Here is a 23,685-nt window from a genome sequence, read left to right as displayed (position 1 = left end):
GAAATTTTAGCCTGCCACTGTCAACAGAACTGAAATTCAGAGAACATACATCACAGTGATTTAAAAGTGTTATAAATGAAAGATTCTAATTGCTAAAAAGGCACAAAATATGGCTAGAACACCAGTGATGAAAACAGCAGACTGAACACTCTAGACCAACAATTCCAAAAATTTCATCGTGGTATGATAAGCAAGCTGTAATTAATCTGCAAAAACTTCACATTATTCTATTATCTTAAATTTGGAATTTGAGCATAGTGATACATATATACGTTTTGTATCTATTCTGATTGGTATCACAAAGTTGGAATGTACTAACCAAAAAATGTAAAAACAATGGTCACTGGACAATATATATAAAAACAGTACACACGCAGGCAAATTGCTACTAAATTAAGGACAAAGATGCCGTTCAAAGGCTTAAGCAAGATTCTAACAACTACATACAGCTAGACTGCCTAAGATAACTCCAAGCTATTTATTAGATTATCAAGATCTATTGAATATACTGCCCTTAAATGATACAGCAAAACCAAAATTTTAAGATTATTAATGTCTTCCCCCTACACAGACATATGAATATAAACACACACTTTTACAGACACAAATGTCTCAATTTTTAGTTGAAACTTTCAAGAACATCACAGAAGGTCATAAAATTGTCTAAGGTCCGATGCAGAGTTCTTTCATTCCTACTACAGCAAAAATAAAATTTTCTCACTTAAGAAAGTTTCTCTTGCAAAATGGAACAAAGTCAATGGAAGCTATGAACAACTACCATCCCTTACAGCAAAGCTTAAAATGAGTACCCATTAACTTTGTTGCACTAACACGTTAGATGGCTGTTACAACTGATTATTTTAATATAATAAAAAACAAATTCACTGAATGAGAACATTACAAATGAATCAGTATTCACTGCTTTAAGTATTTTACTCCTTACCTCACTTCTACATGCGTTTCTTTCAGGTGCTTTTGCTTTGTGTAGGTATGTTTATAGTATCTCGTTATCCTCCCAGTAAAAAAAGTTCTGCTTTTACTCCTCTGGCATTAATAACTAAAATAAAATTCTGTCATTTATATCAAACAAAATTTTAAAAATACAAAAAAGATCTCTTTGCAAATTTGCTGTAGGTTTTTACCAATACCTAATCCTACACTTCTAAACCTCTACTGGTGGTTGAATCCCACAATGCTAAATTCTTGATGTACTGCATACGTTGGAGAATGCATTACAGTATCTAATTTACTTTAGAAAGCTTTGTTCTCAGGTGTAAGATTTACAGAGTATGCAAGACTGGAAAACACTAGCTGAGTAACTGACATCTTACAGTGGAAGTCAGATGCACTGTTTTGTATTCATCTGTCTTGTGCAATATGTTGATATTTTAAAGGATGGGAGACTACTGTCTTTACAAGGTGCCACAAAATAAAATACCCTTTACTTACAAATAAAATCAAGTAAGAAACAAGATCATGCTGGCCAAACCTATTACAGACAAATGAGATAATAGTAATAGTACCATGCCTTAGAATTTCTCTGGATTTCTACAATCAAGTATTTGAGTTCTGAGAAAAAAAAAAAAAATCTATTTACCCATGGTGTATTTTGCAATACAGCATTGTTCCCTGAGCTACAGCATCCCAGGAGCAGAACACTCACATTGAGGCAGAACTGCATTCAAACTAAGACAAAATATATTTTATTAGAAGCAGCTCAGATACATTTCCACACTAATGCTTATTGGGGTTAAGCCATCCCACCTTCCAAAGTTATACTTATTTCCCCATCATAGCACAGTACAGATCTAAACTGGGGGGAAAAGGAGAAAGACAGACAGAAAGAAAGAAAAAATTATTGAGCTCACAAAAAGAAGTCAAATGAAATTTCCTTTTCCAAGTTTGGACAGAACTTCCACTATTAAGTCTAACAGACAAAAAGCACATTTATAAAGGAAAACAAGTCCATCTTATTACTGGCTGAGTACTTTCAAGAATTGTGGCTATGCAATCAACACACCCATGCACTGAAGAAGGATGTTACCTTGGGATGGAAAGAATAAAAAAGATCAAGCACTACTTTGTTTCTTAGAAGACTGTGAAAGCTCCTGAGAAACTCGGCCAATATATTTCTTCTCATCAAAATTGTCTGGGACTTAAGTCAAGCCCATAGTCTGAAGTCTTTTACCAAGTCTGCCTGGTGGGTAAGGACAATTAATCTCTTCTTTAGTTCAATAATCCTTGCAATACTGTTTACCTGGAAAATGGGCTATTCTATTATTTCCTTAATTTTCCTATTTTTCTGTTTGCCGAAGTTACTAACTTACTGTAGACACACTCTACATAGCAAAATTTCATATTAAACTGCACTTCTTAACACTCTTGACTTCAAATAGGTTAAATACTTTTGAGCACAGCTTTTGAAATTCTACTAACCACTATACAGATAAATGATTGAAAGCATTACTCCAAAGGGCAACATACATTTCAACAATGCTGGTCTCTTAGTAACAAGGAATGATAACCGTGAATGCCTTTGTTAATATTAATGAACTTTACGGAGCAATATAAGGTTTTCAAAAGAGCTAAAAAGGAATAAATACAAAGCGTTAAAATACAAAGCATCAATACACCAACCAGCAGAAATACAAAAATAACATGGTATTTCTAACAACGCTAAGGGCATTCCTACTTACACAGCAAATCTAGAGAACTGCTTATGTTGACAGAAATTAATAGGTATTTTCCTCCTTTCTGCATTGTTCTTCAATCATTACAGTGTGCAAAGTTTGCCATCTACATGCCTCCCAACACCAGTAAGTCTTGTAAACTCCTAGTATGCATGATTCCAAGCTACTTGTGTGGGTGATTTCACAGTACTGGTGAATGTCCCTCAGCGTAAAAAGCTGGAAAGCACGGAAAAGGCTAGAAATGGTTTGTATATACTTAAGTAACCATCATCCACTCTTGTTGGTTTAAAAAAAACAAAACCCCTCATCTGAATAGAGAAACATCAAAAATATCTGTTAATTTAAATGAAGAACGAACCACTGGCTATCTCATTCAAGCACTTCAAAAAACAAACAAACAAAAAAAGCATTTTAATAAACTCTGAATATGCTCTCACAGAATTAAGTACACAGGTAACAAACATGAACACAATTGCAAGGACTCTAACTTTCCTTCATAAATCATAGGTTAAAAGAAGCTAGTCTTGGACTAATTTTCTAAAAGAGGAAATTTTCAAAAGGCATTGACAAAACTGCACTCTACTGAGAAAGCCAATACATAATTTAGGCACAAACACTGCAGATGATTAACTTTGAGGAGAAAGAATACAAGGAACATACACAGACCACTGACCTACTAAGCCATATTTGTAGAAGTATCAATCACCTAGAATCATAATGGCAACTCTCAATGAGGCCTGCTTTAATATAAGAACTAATAGCTGCTTGATGTGGTTTTAATTTAAATTATTTAGGTGCTTGAATACAGTGGTTTCCTTTAATCTCTAAAATCCAAAAAGCAATGGATTGCTCTTCTTTCAATGCTGTTATCTACTAAGTCTGTTCCTTACAAATAAAGGTAAAATTCCATGTCCAAACAATACTCAAAATTGTTCACTCATCTGTATAGTCCTTATAACAAATATTAGATGAGACAGAATTTTAAAACATGGAAGTACTTGGATTATGCCTATTAAAGTACTTTCTCCCCCCCACTTCCTTTTTTCCTCTGTATTTTTCTTTTACGTTCTTCAATAACTTTGAAAAATAGATTTATTTTTTTTATTCCCCCCCCCATCTGGCATATTGTTTTCACAATCTTGTCCCTAAAAAACAGTTTAGCCACTGCCTGGACCCCACTGCACTGTGCAGTCTGAACACTGAGAAAGAAGTCAGCTTCTGGCCTATAAAGGCAATAATATGAAGCAGGAAGTCTACATGAGGCTGGTATCATGTTTGAAGAATTATTGATAATAATGAAATTAGAGACTGCTTGTTAATGATATATATATAAGACATTAAAATTAAGATATACTGACTATCTTAACATTGATTTCCAAAAAGTGAGAACTTGTGATGTAGATTTTATAACACCATGGGTACCCTGTTACTATCAGAACTGGCAATTGTACTCCACTATTGTTCACATCCTTGTAAGCACCCTTGATGCATCTGTGTCACTTTAACTATTACCATCACATTCTCCCTCAACCGTTGAAACTGTTGTACATTTCACAAACTGTAAATCACCACTTTGTTTTTACATATCTATTTCAATTTTGCTATTGCCTCTTAGCATTCAGAATCCTTAATAACTCCAGAAGTCAATAAATACCTACAAGCCTCAGATAAAAATTTTGACAAAACCAAGCACTATAAAAAACACCACAGAAGAAATTTATTTATACAGTTTTACCATTTAGGCACTAAATCTGTTCTTTCTCAATATTTATTTTAGGACCCACAATGTCATTTTTATATAAAGACTGAGACACGCACACAAAAAAAAGCTGGTGTTAAAAAAAAAATCTTTGTTACTATAAATCAGAAAATGAAGTGGAAAATTACAGACTTTTCCAATTAAAACAATCCTGTGACTTTGCACATTTATGCCCACAATTTTAAAATTCTTCTGGGTCTCATTTAATGAGAAATAGTGGACTCCAAAAAGACTGAAGATTTTTGCTTTGATAGAAGTAGCTTCTGGTTTGGAAAAAAATTTGTTTGTTTGTTTAATTTTCGTTTTATAAAAAGTGAACTTCCTTCTGGCTTGGAAAAAAGATTTTTTTTTTTTTTAATTAATTTTATTAAAAGTGAACTTCCTTTTTTGGAAAATTAAAAATAAAGAACCCTTCAGGTCTGATATTATCAAAACAGTAAGACTTGATTGCTCAGCTTTGAACAGTTTCTCACGCTGGTATTATTGGCCCTCAAACACAAAACACTGAATTACGATATCATTTACTCATGTGAGAAAATGAGTTGTTGATTTATATTCTTCCAAAGTTGCTAACATTCTCATGAGGATGAATTTACACCTCTTTCCAGAGATATTTTTTTTTTCAATGCATCATCTTATTTTCAGCAATGGGTGAATAAGAAAAAAGCAAGTAAAGTATCTGTTCACTTGATTGGAATGCTTTATTACTCAGGAACTAGAGCTGTATTAACCAATTAAACTAACAGTATGTGATACATTCCATAATGGTTCCACATAGGTGCTTTGTCTATTTGACCTAGGAAAATGCCAAAATAATTTATTTGTAGTGTAATGTCCCTGGCAAAGCATAAAAACTCCCAGTCCTAACTCACCATACATCGTGGGGACCTACTTAATAGACTATTGATTGCTGCAAAGAAATAAATAGATGAATTGGAATAAAAAGAACCTTTCTAATCTAATGTATAGACTGAGATGCCTATTTTACTAGACGCTACAGAAAAGCATTTTTAAATGTGAAGATAATTTAATTATCAGATTAAGATTGACAGACCTTTTCTTTTTTTTTTTAATATCACAAAAGTGAGTAACATCTCAGTTTAGGAACAGGCTAGAATACTAGTCTATCTTGACTACAGAATATCTTGCAAATTCAACAAAGTTTTGACTCAATGAAAATGCCACTCCAGCCATAGTTCATTCATGGCAAAACAGTCTTTGGCTGGTTGACAGCATAAATACTTCTGTGAAGTTTCTCTAGGACAGCGCACACCTTTTCAGAGTGGACGCAACAGTAACCATAGTGTACTGTGTCAGGTAGAGAAACGGATATACTCATGAATAAAACTGATGGGACAGTACTGATAGTAAACTACATTCCGGCTTATTTTTAGGAATACAAAGTGTCCTTGAGAAAATATATACTCTCCTAAAAGATCAGATGCAGCCAGGCAACGGATCTGATCATTTAAAAAAAAAAAAAAAAAAATCTAAAAAGGAAACAACCCGTGAATACTGGGAATTACTATTAGTCTTTATAACTATTAGCTATCAGACAGAAATGAAACTTTTTTTTTTTAAAATAAAAGTTGAGAATATAATGTTTAGAACTACTTAAGAAAAGGGCTTCCTAGATTTTCTAACGAAGAAAGAAACTGACAGTTTAGTACCTTTATTACATTATTGATCTGCTTTAGTCTTACTGCATTTTCATAGGCCAAATATATATACACACACACACAAAATTACATGCTGTAATATCTACAAAGCAAAGGCAGCAAGGAGAGGTAAATGAGTCACATAAATCCTCAGTTTGGGACTGTACATTTATTGCCATACTTAAATGAACTCCTACTACATTCTGGGAACCACCACAGAGAACCATTTCAGATGGCATGGGCTAATGAACATAGACACAAGAGTCTTTTGGAGTTGAATTTGTAGCAGGGTACTGAAAAATAAAATGTTGTTATTTGTTCTGGATCAGTTTTAGTTCAGAACTTCTCTGGATGATTTTAGACTAATTAAAATAAATAGTTGAGACATAATTCTAAGTACGCAGACATTCTCGTTTCTATTTTTCTTCCCCAGGAAGCTGCAAATGAACAAACACAGGCGGTAGTAGTAGGGCACTCAAAATCTACTGGTTCTATAGTATCAGGGCAGAAGAGTTTTTCAGTTTGGAGAATACATGCTTGCTCACTCTGCTGCAAGAACCAAGTTTGTTCTCAAAGTAGTGGATTATCATAAATTTAAGATTAAAAACTTCCTATTTACTGTATAACCTATAAGAATCAGTAGTACTCAAACTAACAAAAAGAATGTATATGATCTGTTCTCCAAAGTGAAGAAAGAAACAGCAGGGAAGAGTTATTTACCATTTTTTGTTCTGTCGATGACATATGCGTCATTCAGTTGAAATATGAGTTTCATTCACAAAAATGAGATTCCTGCATGGAGAAATCTTCTATTTAAGTTTCTGATTCAAGCCAAGATGTTTCACTCTAATCAAGACTACCTAAGACTATGACATTTTGAAATCCACTGGTTCAATCTCAAGTTCCAGTAGAAGAAACTATTCCTCCAGATATAAAAATACAGTAAGGGTTGGGCTTGAATGCTGAGAACGATGTATATTCAAGAAGTCGATCTTAATCTGAAAGTGGCATTGAGTTTGCCGGATCAATCCTTAATTTGATCCTCACTTCCAAGGCAGCTTTGCAAACAAAAATTTCTTTCACGTTTGGAACAGGCAATTTTAAATTCATTTCATTCCTTCAATAAACAAATACTATGTAAAATGTATTCATGGGATATGCGAATTCATGTGAACGTTGCTTAGCAAAAACAAACCCAAACATTTTTCTTCAATGCATCTGCGCAACCTCACTATATTTGACTTGTAATAATAATTACAAGCGTGACAAACACTAAAATCACATTGCAATATATAATTGAGTCATTTTTACCGCATGTGTTGATTGTGGAACTCAGTGATGCAGCTCCAGTGGAAAGGCCACCTTTCGATACTGCTGAAGCTACAGACGGAGTAGAAGATGCTGGAGTCGAAGCAGCTGCAGTAGAAGAGACTGATGATGACGTTAACCGCTCTCCAGACTCCATATCTATAAGAGAGAAGATAAAAGTCTGTCTTCTATGGCAGGAAATGCAATCACAAGGGGACTACAGGAGTGTCTGTGCTGACCACGTCTCAGGATCTGCACTTGATTCTTGAGCAGTTCCTATGAGACCTTCACATGAGAAGTGTATCACATGAAGAGCAGTCAGTCATCAGGGGAATCCAGCAAAACTGCAGCAGCAAGGGAATTAGGTAGCTACATCACGTTTCAACTTGAATGCCAACCAGCCTCACCTGGTACCACCACGCACGCCCTCTGCTCAGGAGCTCCATTTCAGCCCAGGCTGGCGCTTTCAGCCCTTGCCTGAGTTAGGTCGCATCTCTGCAGCCTCATCTGTGCCCATGCCTGCTGGCTGGATCCCATGTCTCTTGTTACAGCTTCCCTCCAGGCCTGCATCAGCTCCTATCTTCTGCTACTCCTGACCAGACTACCGGATGGACACTGGGCTGACAGATCTCTCTGTTTTGTCTGGACCCTGTGACCAGCACAGCGCTCAGGTACTGCGGGACTGTGCCACAGTCGGGAAAAACGCTGCGGTGCCATTAATGGCTGCCAGCTTGTCCCTCCTTGCAGAGCAGCCCTCCTCCTGCTGCTCCCTGACAGACCCCTCCTTTAAAGAACCTGTAATGCCTGCCAAAAAGCCTGTATCTAGTTTCTTAATTTAGTGAAGGACCCAGCAATTATGGTGAGATAGTAAAAATATAAAAACTCCTTTAAGTTACTAGCTTTTTGTTTTCCTGGTGAGCTTTTGATATAAAATAAGGCATTTTTATTTGTGCCATGCATGAATTGCCTAAATTAAAAGTTATCAGACTTATTTCACTGAACGAGCATGTGCATTTTAAGAAAAACACACAGTAAAATTATTATTAAAAATACTACTTGTTGGGAAATAGTTTCTCAAATACTTAAGACTTGCAGCCAAGCAAATGATGTCTAAGCATAGTGGTAGCAGAATCAAAAGACTACCTGATTCAATCTGCCAAATTGCAGTTGATGGTGAGTCAGGACCAGAGTACAAATAAGGTGGGGAAGAAATCTTTCCAGAGTCTCTTTATTATTACAAAGGCAACGAGACTACACACAGTTAACTCCTAAAAGGAAACTCTGGAGAAACCGGTTCCTGTGCTGGAGTCTCCTTCAGCTACAGAAGCAACACCCTTTCTCAGGCCTGTCACTGGAAACTCCAGCAGGCCTAGTACTAAGCCTAAGTCAAACAACTGCTACAAAATCTCACTCCCAGTCTTTGTAAAACAGAATGCCAAGTACACAAGAGACACACACTTTCCCAGATTTTATTTTACTCAATTTAGAAAGCTGATGTGCTAAACAGCACTTCTGAGCCAAAGTTATGTCAAACCGTGACCTCCCAATTACTCATTTGGAAAGCCAGCATACAAGCTGTTACCTGCTTCTCCAGAAAGATCCAGTATATACTTGGTTCCTCCCAGTCAGTAAAAATTAATCTTAAAAAGCCAAAGGAAATACAAAAGCAAAAGTCACGGAGAAACACACAAAATATCCGGAAGCTACGCTGTGCCCGTTTTATCATTAATTCCTTATCACTAATAATTGTTGTATGTGGCAACTTCTACGTACCAGATGAAGTCTCTAGACTTTCCTAGCTAGCAGAACAGAAGATATTACTTTCCCAAAGTGAAAATTCCGCGAACAAGGGAACTATAGCATATCATATAGAACTGCCTACCTTTTACACAAACTGCAACCACCCACTCTGCAGAGAACAGCATCAAAAGACTCCATTGCTTTTACTCTTTACAACCCAATTTATCACACATAATTTTCACGTATGCAGAATAATATTTTTTTTCTGCAAACACAGAAAAATTAACTACTTACACTGATATGGTTCAAAAAGTACCTGCTGCCATATTGAATATGAGGACCATGGCCTTTTCCTTCAGAACGATAGTAGAAATCACAAAAAACTATTTCCTTCAGAGACTTTATAAAGGCTAAATATTATTAAACATGTGAAATTTTTAATTCGAGACTCCTAAATACATGCTTTTCTCCAGTTAAACATTTTCTATCCACAGTTAAGGAATACCTCATTGATTTTTAGTAATCTGTGAATATAACTCATCTAGACCACTACTCAGTGGAAGCAGACCACTGAAAAACACTGTATACACTGTAGTCTTTAAATGCTCTATTATGTCGATTAAATTTTGTAATTATTCCTAAGGATAATAATTAATAGAAATCCTTTTCGTGTACCTAAGATTAAGTCTGTAGCATTTGCAAACACATGCATTATGTCACGCTACAAAAACTTTACTATCTTTAGTATACAGAGATCAATAAATAGACATAAATTAATATAACAAAGTACATTTTTAGGCACTATGAATGACTGAACTTAGGTGAAGCCAAAAGGCAGTCCTTGTACAAAAACGTATGGTTTTGCTGTATTCTGGTATTCACTGTTGTAAGTATGGCTACAGTTAATTTACTGTATATACGGACGGCATAAGGGAAATCAGCAACACATCATAATGGTATTATTATAGTAATCACGTATATAAGGGAAGGTATTTCTAAGCTTTAATGCACTGCATTCAAAACTCAGGATTGAAACCTTGTATTTTACTTATGTTTCCTGACAAAAACATCCCAGAGCTCTCCAAATTCTAAAAAAAAATTGCTGTCATCTTGTGTGTAATAATACAGCATTAAAATAAGTCTTTACCATCTAACGTATTTTATAAATAAGCACAGTTGAGAACCAACTATAAGCAATCCATGTTTGTGTCATAAATGGGAAGATATCCTTGGTAAATCAATAATTTTTTTTTTAATACAGAAATGTAAATTTAGCTATACTGTTGCTGCATGCTTTTAACCAATGTAAGCCATCTGTTTGAATTGGTAATACAGCATCAAATATAAACTGGGAGAATAATAATAAACTGTCCTTTTAAGGCTTCCCCCCCCCCCCGCACTTTTTGTTTCGATTTGTGGGAGGTTGAGGGGTATTCTTCGGGGGGGGTTGCATTTTCAACCTTTATTTCAGCTGCTTGTTTAAAGTCATTAATAGAAAACTGGAATAGTGGTATTTCTGAATGATTTTGAACTGAAGAAATTATACTCTTTTCCTGGAGACATACATACTTTTGCTTTCAAACTAAGTCAACCCTTAATTATGTTTAGTTAATTACTCTAACTACAGCAGATGGCTGACTCCAAAAGAGATAATCCCCGAAACAGTCATTAGTCAGGATCAGCAATAATTACACTGTAGACCTAATGCGTTCTGTGACTAAAAAAGTCCATACCAGTTACAGCAGATCCATATTCTTCTTAACCTCAAGTATAAATTAGACATTTGTTCCATTTTTAGTGTATTTTGCCAGTCAAAACTTATGATGAACTTTCATGACTGCTTTTTAAACTCTCATATTTGTAAAAGAGAAACTGAGTGAGTAAAACTTGAAACAAAAAACTCCCATTTTTTTATTTTCCAGGTGTAGTGATTTGTGTCAGTTCCTCTCAATGCTTTGCCCCAAACTCATTATTTTCCCAGAATTTTCCATAGTGAACAATAATCATGAATGCAACTTAACCCCAATGAAAATAGAAAGCAGTATCTCATTAAAAAGGAATGGAGAAGGGATGTATGTGTAGCTTTACACAAGGAAAATGTTGTCTCTTTTTTTTTTTTTGGGGGGGGGGGGGAATCCTAATGTTTAATAAAAATAATAACACTGAAAATAGGTGAAGGTTTACTAGAGGAAACAACAATCAAATCATTTTCACATTAGAAGGCAAAATTTCTTTAAATTTAATTACCTACCAATTCTATGATCAAAACCTTTGCTGAAATGTATACTAATGTAGAAAAATATATTCTTACTCTTAAACAGGTATTAACAAATAACTCCCTTCATGGGGTATTATCATGGATAGAATAGTATCCTATCAACGTTAGTTGGGATGCATGAATACTACAAAGTGGGTCTTGAAAAAACAGTAGACTTACCTCCAACTTCCAGTTTAACCTCTACACTCCATGTATTGCTTCATTATTTCAATTACTACCTCTAACACAGTGAAACAGAAGTTGAAAGTGCAGAGGTAAAAATATACTTCAGTCTTCTTCAATGACCGAGTGAAATTTGTAACACTACTTGACAGTCAACTGCAGAAAAGTCCCACAACATTTGGTGTTCTCTTGCCTTACAACAAGGTATTTAATCATATTGTATCATAATATTGCCAGTCTGTGACTATTTCTTGAGTCAATACGAGTGCTCTAATGCTGACGATCTTACAGCTGCTGAAGGGAAGCACATCAGGGTCTCTCAGAACAGACCGTCCAGAACAGTATAGTTCGTCGCAAATCTGAAATGCTGTTTCCTTTTATGAAGTACAATTTAACATCTAACTCTTCTCCTTCGAAGCGGGGCAGAGCCCAGAAAGGTCAGAGCACAGAAGGTAAATGCAGAACATGGGTGCTGGTCAGGGTGGCGGTGGGTGACCCAGCAGGCCAAGTGGCACCCATGGGTTCCGCAATGCAATGTCACAAAGGCCACGGAACCAAGGAGGAGTGGGTATAAAAGCAGTGGTGTGCAAAAAAATACACAGAACAAACCAGTGCCCTGACCAAAACCTCAGAGAGAAGGAAGTGTAGCACCCACAGGAATGGGTGCAGCTCATTACAGACAAGCTATGGACAGACACAGGAGGCTCCCAGTGACGCTCCCTGCTCTAGCGACAGCGTCTGGTCATAGATCTTCCAACACACAGTCTACTACTATGCTTTAGACATCTGATATTTCTGAACTCAAATAAAAGTGTCAATATAATTAATGAGATTCACTTTACATGTCTCAAATACTGTACAAGCCTTAAAGGCCACGTTAAGTGCTAAATATCCCAAGTTTTGCACAACTCCACTGTAATTATGTCGCTTTCAATAATTTACTCTAAGCACTTTACGTAATATTCTCTAGGGAAAAAAGCCACCACAATAAAACTTTCTATAGCAAATCAACCACCACCGTAAAACTTTTTTTAGTAAATCAACAGCAAGATTGACTTGTGTTTCATACCTAACATACCAACTACAAGGACACTTATATCCACAAATAACCTTAATATATTACTGTAAGAGACACTGTGCGAGGCACACAGTACATTCCTGCATTATGCTCTAAACCCTTCATAGCTCCCCCCTTTCTAACACCAGGCCAGGTGCAATCAGTGGTGTAACAACTCACTGTGTATTGCATCACAATCCGCAACAGTGAAAATACTCAGAAATTCACAAATATACCACATCACGATTCCACAAATGTTTAACAGTCTTTACCCACATAAGGTGACTTACTAAAAGCCACTTAAAAGCAGATCCGAGTCTTAAGATCGGCATAACTGAGTCAGGAACCGCCTGGCAAAAATGGAAACAGAGAAGGCAACACTTGCCATTCTACTATTTGGGAACACGTAATGGCCATTTGAGTAAGACTCGGGATAAAATACAACATTTAAAAAAATGCATCTCTTTTGACTCCATCTGACAAGATAAACTCATTATTAAATGATACATGCAAATTAAATTGCAACTCCAAATCTTATTTTCTCCTATTTTACAAGTAATTGTGTTATTTTTAGTTAGAAATAGACATCACTTTAAATACTTCTGCATTCACACATCGTACATACACGCTGTAGGAAAGGATCAGGTTTGAGACCATTTAAGGAGCCTGAAGGTGCAGAAGTCCAAGGGACCTGATGAGATGCATTCATGGGTTCTGAGGGAACTGGTGGATGAAGTTGCTAAGCCACTCTCCATCATACTTGAGAAGTTGTGCAGTCTGGTGAAGTTCCCACTGAGTGGAAAAGGGGAAACATAACCCCCATTTTCAAGAAGGGAAAAAAGGAAGAACCAGGGAACTACAGGCTGGTCCGCCTCTCACCTCTGTGCCCGGCAAAATCATGGAGCAGATCCTCCTGGAAACTATTCTCAGGCATGTGGAAAATAAGGAGGTGATTGGTGACAGCCAGCATGGCTTCACTAAGGGCAAATGGTGCCTGACAAATTTGGTGGCCTTCTACGACGAGGTTACAGTGTTGGTGGATAAGGGAAGTGCAACTGATGTCATCTACTGGACTTGTGCAAAGCATCTGACACTGTCCTGCATGATATCCTTGTCTCTAAATTGGAGAGACATGGATCTGACGGATAGACCACTCAGTGGGCAAGGAATTGGCTGGACAGTTGCACTCAAAAGAGTTGCAGTCAACAGCTCGATGTCCAAGGGGAGGCCAGAGGTGAGTTCAGCCTGGAGAAGCAAAGGCTCCAGTGAGACCTTAGAGCACCTTCCAGTACCTAAAGGGGCCTACAAGAAAGATGGAGAGGAACTGTCTACAAGAGGCATGTAGTGATAGGACAACATGTAATGGTTTCAAACTGAAGGAGAGTAGATTTAGTTTAGATATCAGGAAGAAATTCTTCCCTGTGGGGTGGTGAGGCACTGGCACAGGTTGCCCAGAGAGGTTGTGGAGGCCCCATCCCTGGAAGTGTTCAAGGCCAGGTTGGATGGGGCTTTGGGCAACCTGGGCTAGTGGAGGGTGTCCCTGCCCATAGCAGGGGGGTTGGAACTAGATGATCTTTAAGGTCCCTTCCAACCCAAAGCATTCTGATTCCCCATGATCTACTTTTGCCAGTGGAAAAGCTGTGCAATTTGTCCAGCTCAAGAAGATGAACACTCATGCTTTAGATAGCAGGGTGACAATGGTACAGCACAATTCTGTGGAGGCAACATTAAGGCTTATGGAGACATAGCTCATGGAGTGGGGCTGATAGCACTACATGTCTGTATTCCAACACTTCTAAGCAGATTCTAAACAGCAAGTAAGTATTGGCATTACCTAAAATTGATGTAGAGTCTGGACTCTCTCATGACTGCAGAAGCTGAAATAATAGTATCTGAAGAACATTCATATGCAAGGATTCTCTGGCATCAGTTTGATAAGTGCCCAAAAGAGGCAATTCTGCCAGATTCTGTCATCAAACTGAAACAAATGTTTCATTATTTCAGAACTGATGTTTCACAAACCTTTCTGTGCCAAGAAAAAAATTAATCACTGCAATATTTTATACTGACTTGGGATGAATATCAGTTTTTAAGGATTATATTTTTGTGCATGAGTGTTCAGCTTAAGTAGATTAAAAACATGTTTCTGTTTTCTGTGTAAAAAGCCCATCTTTCATTCTTCACATAACTATTTTTTCATATCCTGATTATAAGACTTTGATACTTGGTTCTTCTGCACTAGATTCTAGTACTACTACATCTTGTTCTACAGAAGCAAGAGTGATAGCATTTTGTACTATTACTTGAATTTGCGAGGGCACTGAGCAAACTGTGTATCTATAACTACCTCTGTAATTTTTAAAATCATAAAGTATTACTCAATCTTTGTGTACTGATACTCAATATGCAGCAAAAATTCTGTCTTAGAGTAGCTCTGAAATGGCTAATAGGAATCCCCATTAGAAATCCTATGCCAAGAGTAGTCTGAAAATCAGTAAGTGTTGAAGGAGTACAGAAAATAAATTACAAATGAGCAACTTCACTAGCATGCTTCTTACAGAAACTACTATTTGGCTCTATCAAACTAAAACTCAGTTTCTAAGGATAGCTGCAAAAATAATCAGAATGTTAAGATGAAGAAGTATAAAGATTATTTGCAATATTTCAGGTATTTGAAAGCCCATTTTTATTCCTTTTTGTTGTATGTACTCAAAAATAAGGTGTTAAATGTTCCATTTCCTCTAATTTTGAACTACACAATAGATTTATGCCCAATTTATCCATTTGATAATGAGGTAATTCTTAACACTGAGCTAAAAAGACACTGCATTGCTTCCTTGTTGGCAATACTTTATCGATACACCTGTTTCACTGCAGCTTACAATCAAGAGAACTCTGCATTAAATCCATAAATATGTGTGTAAATAGGCTTGCCGCAGGAAATCTCAAGAAAGTAACTCAGACGAGGGGGGAGTTGGGGGGCCCTTACAATGCATTCCTTGACATGGTAGCATAATTTATGTTTAAGGACTCAAAAGAATTACATTTTTGCTCTACTGTCTTACAAACCTAATCCTGTGCTAAGGCTCCCAAAGCTATGAACATCAGGCCCCCAAGTCTCCAAACATTATTAAGAGAAACAGGACTAGTGAGTAATATGGTATTTGGCAACTACCTAGTCTAGCATTCTGTGACTAAGAGTAAGCACCACCACCTACTTCTGTGGTTATCTGTATCCTGCTCTCCTATTTGCCTCTCTAAGCTAAATAACAGGACCTTTTAAGATTCTTTTCCTCAGGATCACTTGGTTATCTTCCCTGCTCTTATCTAAAACTCTATGTTATATCTGAAACAAGTAATCCTGCGTATAATTACCCAGTGATACACTCTGTAACATTTTGCTTACCAGTTATTATGCATCCAAATTTTTTACTTGCTGATATCTATCAAACTAATCTTTTCATTCAACTATGCACTACTTATACACAAATAACTAGTTATTTCACAGACGTGAGGAAATGCATTTAGAACTAACAAAAGCATGAAGGCACATTTATATTATTACACTTTTCCTCACCTACCAAGAAGGGACAACAAAGAGTGTCACTTTAGAAATTAAGGTACCAGAACGACGAGTGAAGTGCAACAGCAGAATCTCTTTCAATAGACTTCTCGAGCAGGTCTTTAAAGCAGCAAAACTTGAGTGCCGAAATAACACCACTGATACAAAGAATTATTTTGACTGCACTTTAATAGGAAGGAAGAGGAAAGCAGTGTCTCAACACCTTTGTGGCAGACAAATCCATTAAAATCAGGAGTGTGAAATAAAAACTGTGACTTTTTATTTATCCGTCTCAAATTCTCACCATCATTGCTCTAAAGTCATCTGACATTCTAACAGTAAAAGGCAGCTATCCTACACTGGCCACTCCAGGTGAGAAAGTTCCTGGGCCTCACCTGATTAAACACTCGGGACTTGCTGCTAAGAACTGCTTTAATTAGTCTTTTTGTACTTTAACTGTGTAAACAGCTAACCGAAGGCCTCAGTTACTGTCTTCCCTCCACCTTCGAGTATCCAATAAAATCATGGTCCAGTAAGAATAAAGAACAAAGGGAAGAACGCTGCCTTGCGGTAAATGCCTTGTCTCGTTGGTTACGCCAACAGAGGCTCCCGAGGTGTTCGTATTCCGTAGCATACAGCAGGTCAGCTGTGGAAAAACCAGCTCAGTTGTTTGAATGGCAAACGCACCAAAAACTTTTTCCCCAGCGAAGCAAGACAGTTTTAACAGGGTCATATATTAGATTAAGATGTGTACCTGTTACTGAACTAGTGCTGCTTTGAAGTCACTGTGATCCAGCCAATTTTTGACACCAGCTTTTTTCCCAATCTGCATGAAATCTCTGAATCACTCAGGTGCTAGAGAGCTCCACGTACACGAAGAACTGGATTTGCCTTTTCCAACTCCTCTCTGGAGACACACCATCTAGAATCACTTGGAGGTTTATGTGTCTATGGACTGAATTACAAGTACTGTAACAATGATCTGTGTGTACAGAACAGAAGCAACTGAAAACAAGAAAAGTTCAGGAAAGTTTACATAGAGTCATTTCACTGAAGTGCCTGTGACACTAACATGTCCTGAAATTGCCTTCATCTCCAATAATTACATACCTAAATACATGTCTAACAAAAAAGTTTATCTTCCCTCTCCATCCTACATCTTAATTTTTCCTCAAAGATAAATATTTTCCCCTCAGTGAAGAAAGCTGGAATACACTTTATTCTGTGAGAACCAGGTGAGAAATGCTCTTTCCACCTAAGTCCCTATTCATTAAGGTAAATGAGAATCAGTATCATACTTTTAAGTGACCTACTCATTCATGGGATAATTCTGACAAGTCTTTTCAAGACTGATGACACAGGAGTGTCCTGCAGTCAACAGGTTTTAGTTTGGTAAACACCACCATTGAGAATGTAAGAGAGAAGTATGTTTGATTTATCATGATGAAGCAAACCGGAATAAGCAATGACAGTTTCTTGCACTGTCACATAAACAGTTGGGAAAGATTACTAGTAGCTATTTTGTATCTGACTTTTCAAGATAAGCAGCTTGAAAAAAAGGAAAAATAAAAGATTCCAACATTTAGCTCTATTTCATCTGATATTCATGCAGCAAAATAGCAGCTGTCCAAGGACTAGGACGTTAAAGGAACTGCTCTTCTTTCAGCGAAGCACTTTAATTAAACCTGATTATCTTAGCAGAATAAACTATTTTTAAATAAACACAGAATCGACTCACTGAAGTCTTTACACATAATTCTAAATGTTATTGACACTTGACTGAAACATGTTTTGTTTTTAAATGCAGTATTTAAGGTAGCTAGCTACCATAAATGATATACTGAGCTGAACTAGTGTTCTTTAATTTTTTAATTCTCATCTTGGTCTCAATGTGTTTATAAAGTTGCGTGCAAGGTATACAACAGACTATTACCTAGCAGTCTATTATCTAAACAAAAAGTTTAAATTAATGCCAAGAGAAAATATCCAAATTTTGCATTGGTATGCTCAAATGAATGGAGTTCAAATAACGGATAACGTAAGTCCACCTTCAAGAAAGTGAGTTTAGATTTCTTGTAAAAGAATTCTGAAAGCCTATTCTCAAATGATTACACTGGTATTTTACATTTAGACTTCATAAAAATTACTGTCCTCATAACTGTAATTAGTATTGTAAAAAATGTTTTCTATTGCCAGCTCTATGACTGAAAAAAAAAGTCACCCAGAAAAAAAAACCGTCAGACACACACTCCAATGGCCAGTACATTCTCATGTATAGTATTTTGATTAAACATGAATGAGATCCAAGTCTGAAACAAAAAATACTGTCTCTTCTAATATTTTTTAGAAATCCTAGACTTATAAGAAACTTCGAGTTCAGCTATATTTAAATAAATTCTCTTAACAACTGCATATTAGCACCAAATCAGCATGATTAAAGACAGAAAACCAATCTATGCATACTGTTTTCTAAATCAACTTAATAATTAGATACTCTGAAAGCAACTGTTTATGTATGTAGCTCTCAACATGAACTTTCTTTAGTATTATGAAATGGCATTTATTATTAAAGAGTCAACAAACAGGATAAATCAGTGTTGCTTAGCAGCTGGGTATTCTTGACCACTGTATAATTCATCTACCATTTTCTAATCCATTTCTGTATTCTTAATGAGCATCGTATTTTATGAAAACAGGTCTCAAATAAAACATTATATTAATTGAATGGATATTCAGTGTTCAAAATATCTGTTAAAACTCACCTTGTACTAAGGAAAACCCCTAAAACATACAACATCTTTCTGTCAAAGTATGTATTTATTGTAAATAAATTCTGCTTCATAGCTCAAGAAATCTTTTCAATCTCAGAATACATTTCTCCATCTCCTACCAATGAACACATAGCAGTGCATTTTCACAAGATAGCAGCTTCAAGCATTTTAACTCTGTTAGAACTGTCTCAGAGCAAATAACAGAACTAAATGAGAAATACAATACAAAAGAGAAATACACATTGCGGCCAAGAAGTTCGAAACTGGGACAGCTGAAGTCAATGCCTTTTTTTGTGCTTTTCCAAAATCTGACTTTCAATCTGTCAGAAGCACAGTTTCTGCTTTTCTGCTGACTTTTTGTCACTCAGAAACTTAGTTCCAGTTTAGCCATTGTATTGTACACCTCTTCCCATGGTTCAAAAGCCAGACTTCATCTCCTCAAGCTCAAAATCTAGGCGTAGCTCCAATTACAGGCACCAACAGAGCTTGAGAAAAGCTTACAGAGGAAGTGCCCTGCTGAACCTTTGACGGCAAAAGCTGCCACAGGTTTGTCTGGGAGTTATCAAAATTCAGGAGTGTTAAAATTCATGCTTGTGCCAAACAAGCTGCTTAGTATTTCCATAACTGAACCTTGCCTATCTTTGCCAAAGAACGATAGAATGCACTAAAACAAAGGCTAACTTTGTGAAACCTGATGTATCTGCTCTAACACGCATATACAAAAACTCTCCAAAAAACTCACTACAAAACATATTTTGTCCACTTGGTATTATTTTTCTTCATGTTGGGAAAAAAGGTCATTAAAAAATGAGCGCGCAGAAAAAATGTAAATCCAAACAGTTAAACTTTAAAAGCATAAACTAAAGGAAAGATAATTTTGGAAAGAAATAACTACAAATCCAGATACCTGTTTGTGTGTATGAACTCCACGAGTCAAAGTAACCAACTCAGAACTAGTTCATAGATGCTCCCCTGTAAACCTTTCAAAGAATAAACATGCAGAGAAAAGGAGTCCTTTACCCTGCAATCCTACACTTACAGACTACCACAATGCCTCAGGTACTCCAACAACTAAGAAGGGCTAAGGATGTTAATCAAACCCCTTCGTAATAAATGGTCTGGAGTCTGCATTAGCTGCTATTTTTTTTTAAAAGATTTTTTTATCCTAACAATTTAAGATACTCCTTTAAAAATTGCCAAAACTAAAACCACCAGCATACTCTGATGAGAAATGAGTTCTTGGATACTAAGTCAGAGTTCCTGAAAAGCATTCAGGAGCAAATCTTTTGAATGTGTACCTGTACCAGCCTCGGGCTTTGCACTGGGTCCTGGTTTTGTTTTAGAATAGCACCAAACTTCAGTCTCATTGTTCTAACATTAATATTGTTGTACATTTAAACAAAAAGACAAAAAGCCAAACATCTAAATTGTACATTCAGTTCTCCAATGCCAGCGAAGATTAGTTTTAACCCATATGATAGTGAAAAAAAGTCTATCAGCCTCTCATGTCATTAAGCAAGTTTTGGCACCTCGACTGAAAAAACTTGTCATTGAGGAATGCTAATTCCTGAGTTTTTAACTCTTAAAGCACCTTGTGGTGTCACCTAGCAGGAATGCAACGGTTCCCGCTAATAGTCTGAGGCAGCAAGGCTAAGACAGAGGTAAATGGTTTCCATATTTTCATGTTGTTTCACTCACGTCGTTCTTTGGAAACCCAGAACCAGTTGTAGAAGGAAGTATTCTGTGCTATACTGGCTATTGATTTAAGTCAGCTTCAACACTGGCATCCACTCTCATTTCCAAAATCTCTTTCTTAAGTTATGTGTTCATTGTTTCTTCCAGTTTTAAGGCATTATGATCTTTAATTCGAGACATTTAAGCAAAACAAAACAAAACCAACAAAAAACCACACACACATGCACACACAAAGAGAGCCCGCTGAAGTTAACCTAAACAGACTAACTGGAAGGAATAACAGGGTTCTTAACATACAAAGAAATAAAACCAAGCTCAACAGAAGCCATAGCAGCTATTACCATGTCAGAAGAGTATCCTTGCTGACTCCATTCACAATATTATTCTTACAAACCAAGCAGATGCAAATCTGACATCTCAATGTTATTTACACACTTGAAGGAAGTGGTTAGACATAAAAAACCTGACAGATTGCATTTTTATTTCCACACACTGGAGAGAAAGAAAGTAATAAACCATCCATATTTCCATCTACAAAAACAAAAGTATGTCAGAATATGTATCTAGATTTCAGGTTTCTAACAAAACCACATGCTAAACATTACATTTTCCTACATTATTAGAGAACACTAGTGAAAATACCGGAGTCCATTTTAGCTGTATCAGGTGTTGGTTTTCTTGGCAAAGCTTGATAATCATTTAAAGATTAACAATGATACGCATTATTCCCATAAACTATTCTTTCAGAATTTAAAGGCACTCTGCAAGGCCAGCTGGTACCTCATAGCCATATCTGAGTAACAGATAAAAAACTGCAGCTCTTTTGCAGGGTGCGGGGGCAGGAAGCCTAAGCAGCCCAACTCCCGCCACACAGCATTCACTTCAAGAGGATGGCAACAAGAGGCGTACAGTGATGGCCTCTGGCTGCACCCCGGATTAGCATCTGCCCTTCTCTGTGCAGCAAGAGCAGCGATATCCCTTGACGGTGGCTGCCCCCACTTCCCTCTCCCCATGGGACGCGGAACTGACACGAACTGAGAGGCACGGCATGAACCGGTAGCTCCGGCAGCACCCATCAGGGCTGTCCCTCCTGTTTTACAGGAATCCGGTTTTGTCATGCAAGCTAAGCTGAAGCTTTGAGTCAACAAGTTCAGCTACGAGGCGTGGAGCTTTGAGTTTAAGAGCCTCTATAGATGGAGTATGCAAAAAGATTAAAAATAGCAAGGGAAACACCAGGACTGTGGGACGTTGAAAAAACCTGACCAGCGGTACAAGAAGCCAGCTGGACAGTGAGGGAGTGCAAGCCTGCTGGAAGACGGTAACGCATGTTTTGCTGGCACCCAAATTAGGGACATTTCTTAGACCTTGTCAATATTAAGCATTATTGTAACTTATTTAGAACACAAAATTATATAAAATTGTATCCAGTAAAAGGAGCAATTCCGTATTTTCTTTAAAAAAATTAATGGAATCTTGTTTTATAAGAGACATTAGTACAGAATTGTAGTCCATGTCACTGGTCTTTCAAATTAAATAGCCAGCGTTAAGGGGCTTGCAAGGCAGGCAGCATGCATAAGAAACCTAGGGCTATCCCATGAAACCTTTATTTTGCAGTTAATGCTCTCAACATGAAGAGGTCATAGTTTCATAAAGAATGTTGACTGGCACTCATTCCTCAGTAATCCTCAGAATACATGGGTTAGTATTCTGCAGGGGGAAAAAGTGCAAATCAACAGTTTCCAAATACCAGGTCTTCATCACCACTTGAGAAGCCCTTTAACAAATTAATATAGGTTGAATCCCTCTTTTCTTCCTCATGGCATTCTTCCTGCCTTGTTCCCCTCAAAACAGACCTGTATCTGCACGCTCTAGCCGCTCTATTGTCCACACCCTTTTCTCTATGTATAACAATCCATGTGAACTAATAGGTCAAGCATCTCCAAAAACCTCTTTCTACCCCAAGCTGGAGGAACACTGTTCTTCACCTACTTATTTTTCTCATAGTGTGAACAAACGTAGATTTCTTGTATATGCTGTCTACAAGTTCTTTAATAACAGCCATTCGATTTGAAAATATCTATTCTTTTAACTTACGAAAATATCTATTTCTTTTAACTGAATCATAATTTTTCTCCAGACTTCACTTTCGCTTCCAGTGTCTGTGAACATAGTGGATACCTCCTGTTACTAAATGAAACTGTACATAATTTTATTTCCATAGTAAGATACGATAATAGAAAAAGTGGACATTTTGAAGACCAACAATGCTTTTGGTTAGAAATTCACTACAGGGGTTTTTTCATACTCTAACTAGCTTACCAAAAAAATAAAAGGACAAGTTGTCTTTGGTACCAAGAGCACAAATGTTATTTTAATACGAATTTATACTGGAACTGCAAAATTTGACTTAGCACGTTTCTAAACTTTATCGGGTATAGAACTTAGATAACATCTATCATGGAACATACAACACTATTGCAAATTCTATGCCATTTATAGCAGCATAAGATAAGACCAACCTTAAAAAAAAAAAAAAACATTGTAGACCCACTTAACAGGGCAGATTAAGACCAAAAATGCACTGCAACCATCACCTCACAATATGAAATGTTAGACTGATACTCTGGAGCAAAATAAAACTGGACCTGTGCATTGAGTGACAGCTGTCACACCCACTAGTCCTCATCAGCAAGAGCCGAGAAATTACTTGAAGTAAAAATAACGCATCAACTATAATAAACATAGAAACAGCACAACATTTCCTATACGTATAAGAAAAGCTGACGAAAAGGTTTCTTTGTTTTATTTGAAAAATAAGTTTATGTTACACATGAAACAGTTCTGCAAGTGATAAAAATAAGCTATGAAATACCAATACTTCAGAATGTGCGTGAAACACATGCATTTTATGTCATTGTTTTTGTACAACAAGTATTCATCAGAATTCTTCGTAAAGTTAATACTGGTTGCCTAATACCTAAATAGACTTTAATTTTTTTTAAATC

The 23,685-nt window shown here is 36.7% G+C and overlaps 1 protein-coding gene across 20 annotated transcripts in view; it reads right to left on the bottom strand.

The window, feature by feature from the left end:
- The window catches only part of BAZ2B (bromodomain adjacent to zinc finger domain 2B), a 158,142-nt gene that overhangs the window by 68,127 nt on the left and 66,330 nt on the right, over positions 1 to 23,685 (bottom strand). For all 20 annotated transcript variants that reach the window (XM_054829077.1, XM_054829078.1, XM_054829076.1 and 17 more), the window contains one exon: positions 7,419 to 7,574. In XM_054829077.1, coding sequence (XP_054685052.1) covers positions 7,419 to 7,572 — 154 coding nt within the window. In that variant the 5' untranslated portion in view covers positions 7,573 to 7,574. The remainder of the gene's footprint in view (positions 1 to 7,418; positions 7,575 to 23,685) is intronic.

Source organism: Grus americana, chromosome 6, assembly GCF_028858705.1.
Source record: "Grus americana isolate bGruAme1 chromosome 6, bGruAme1.mat, whole genome shotgun sequence".
NCBI classification, from domain to species: Eukaryota; Metazoa; Chordata; class Aves; order Gruiformes; family Gruidae; genus Grus; species Grus americana.
The sequence above is the reverse complement of the archived record's forward strand: the minus strand, read 5'-3'. Positions and strand labels throughout refer to the sequence as shown.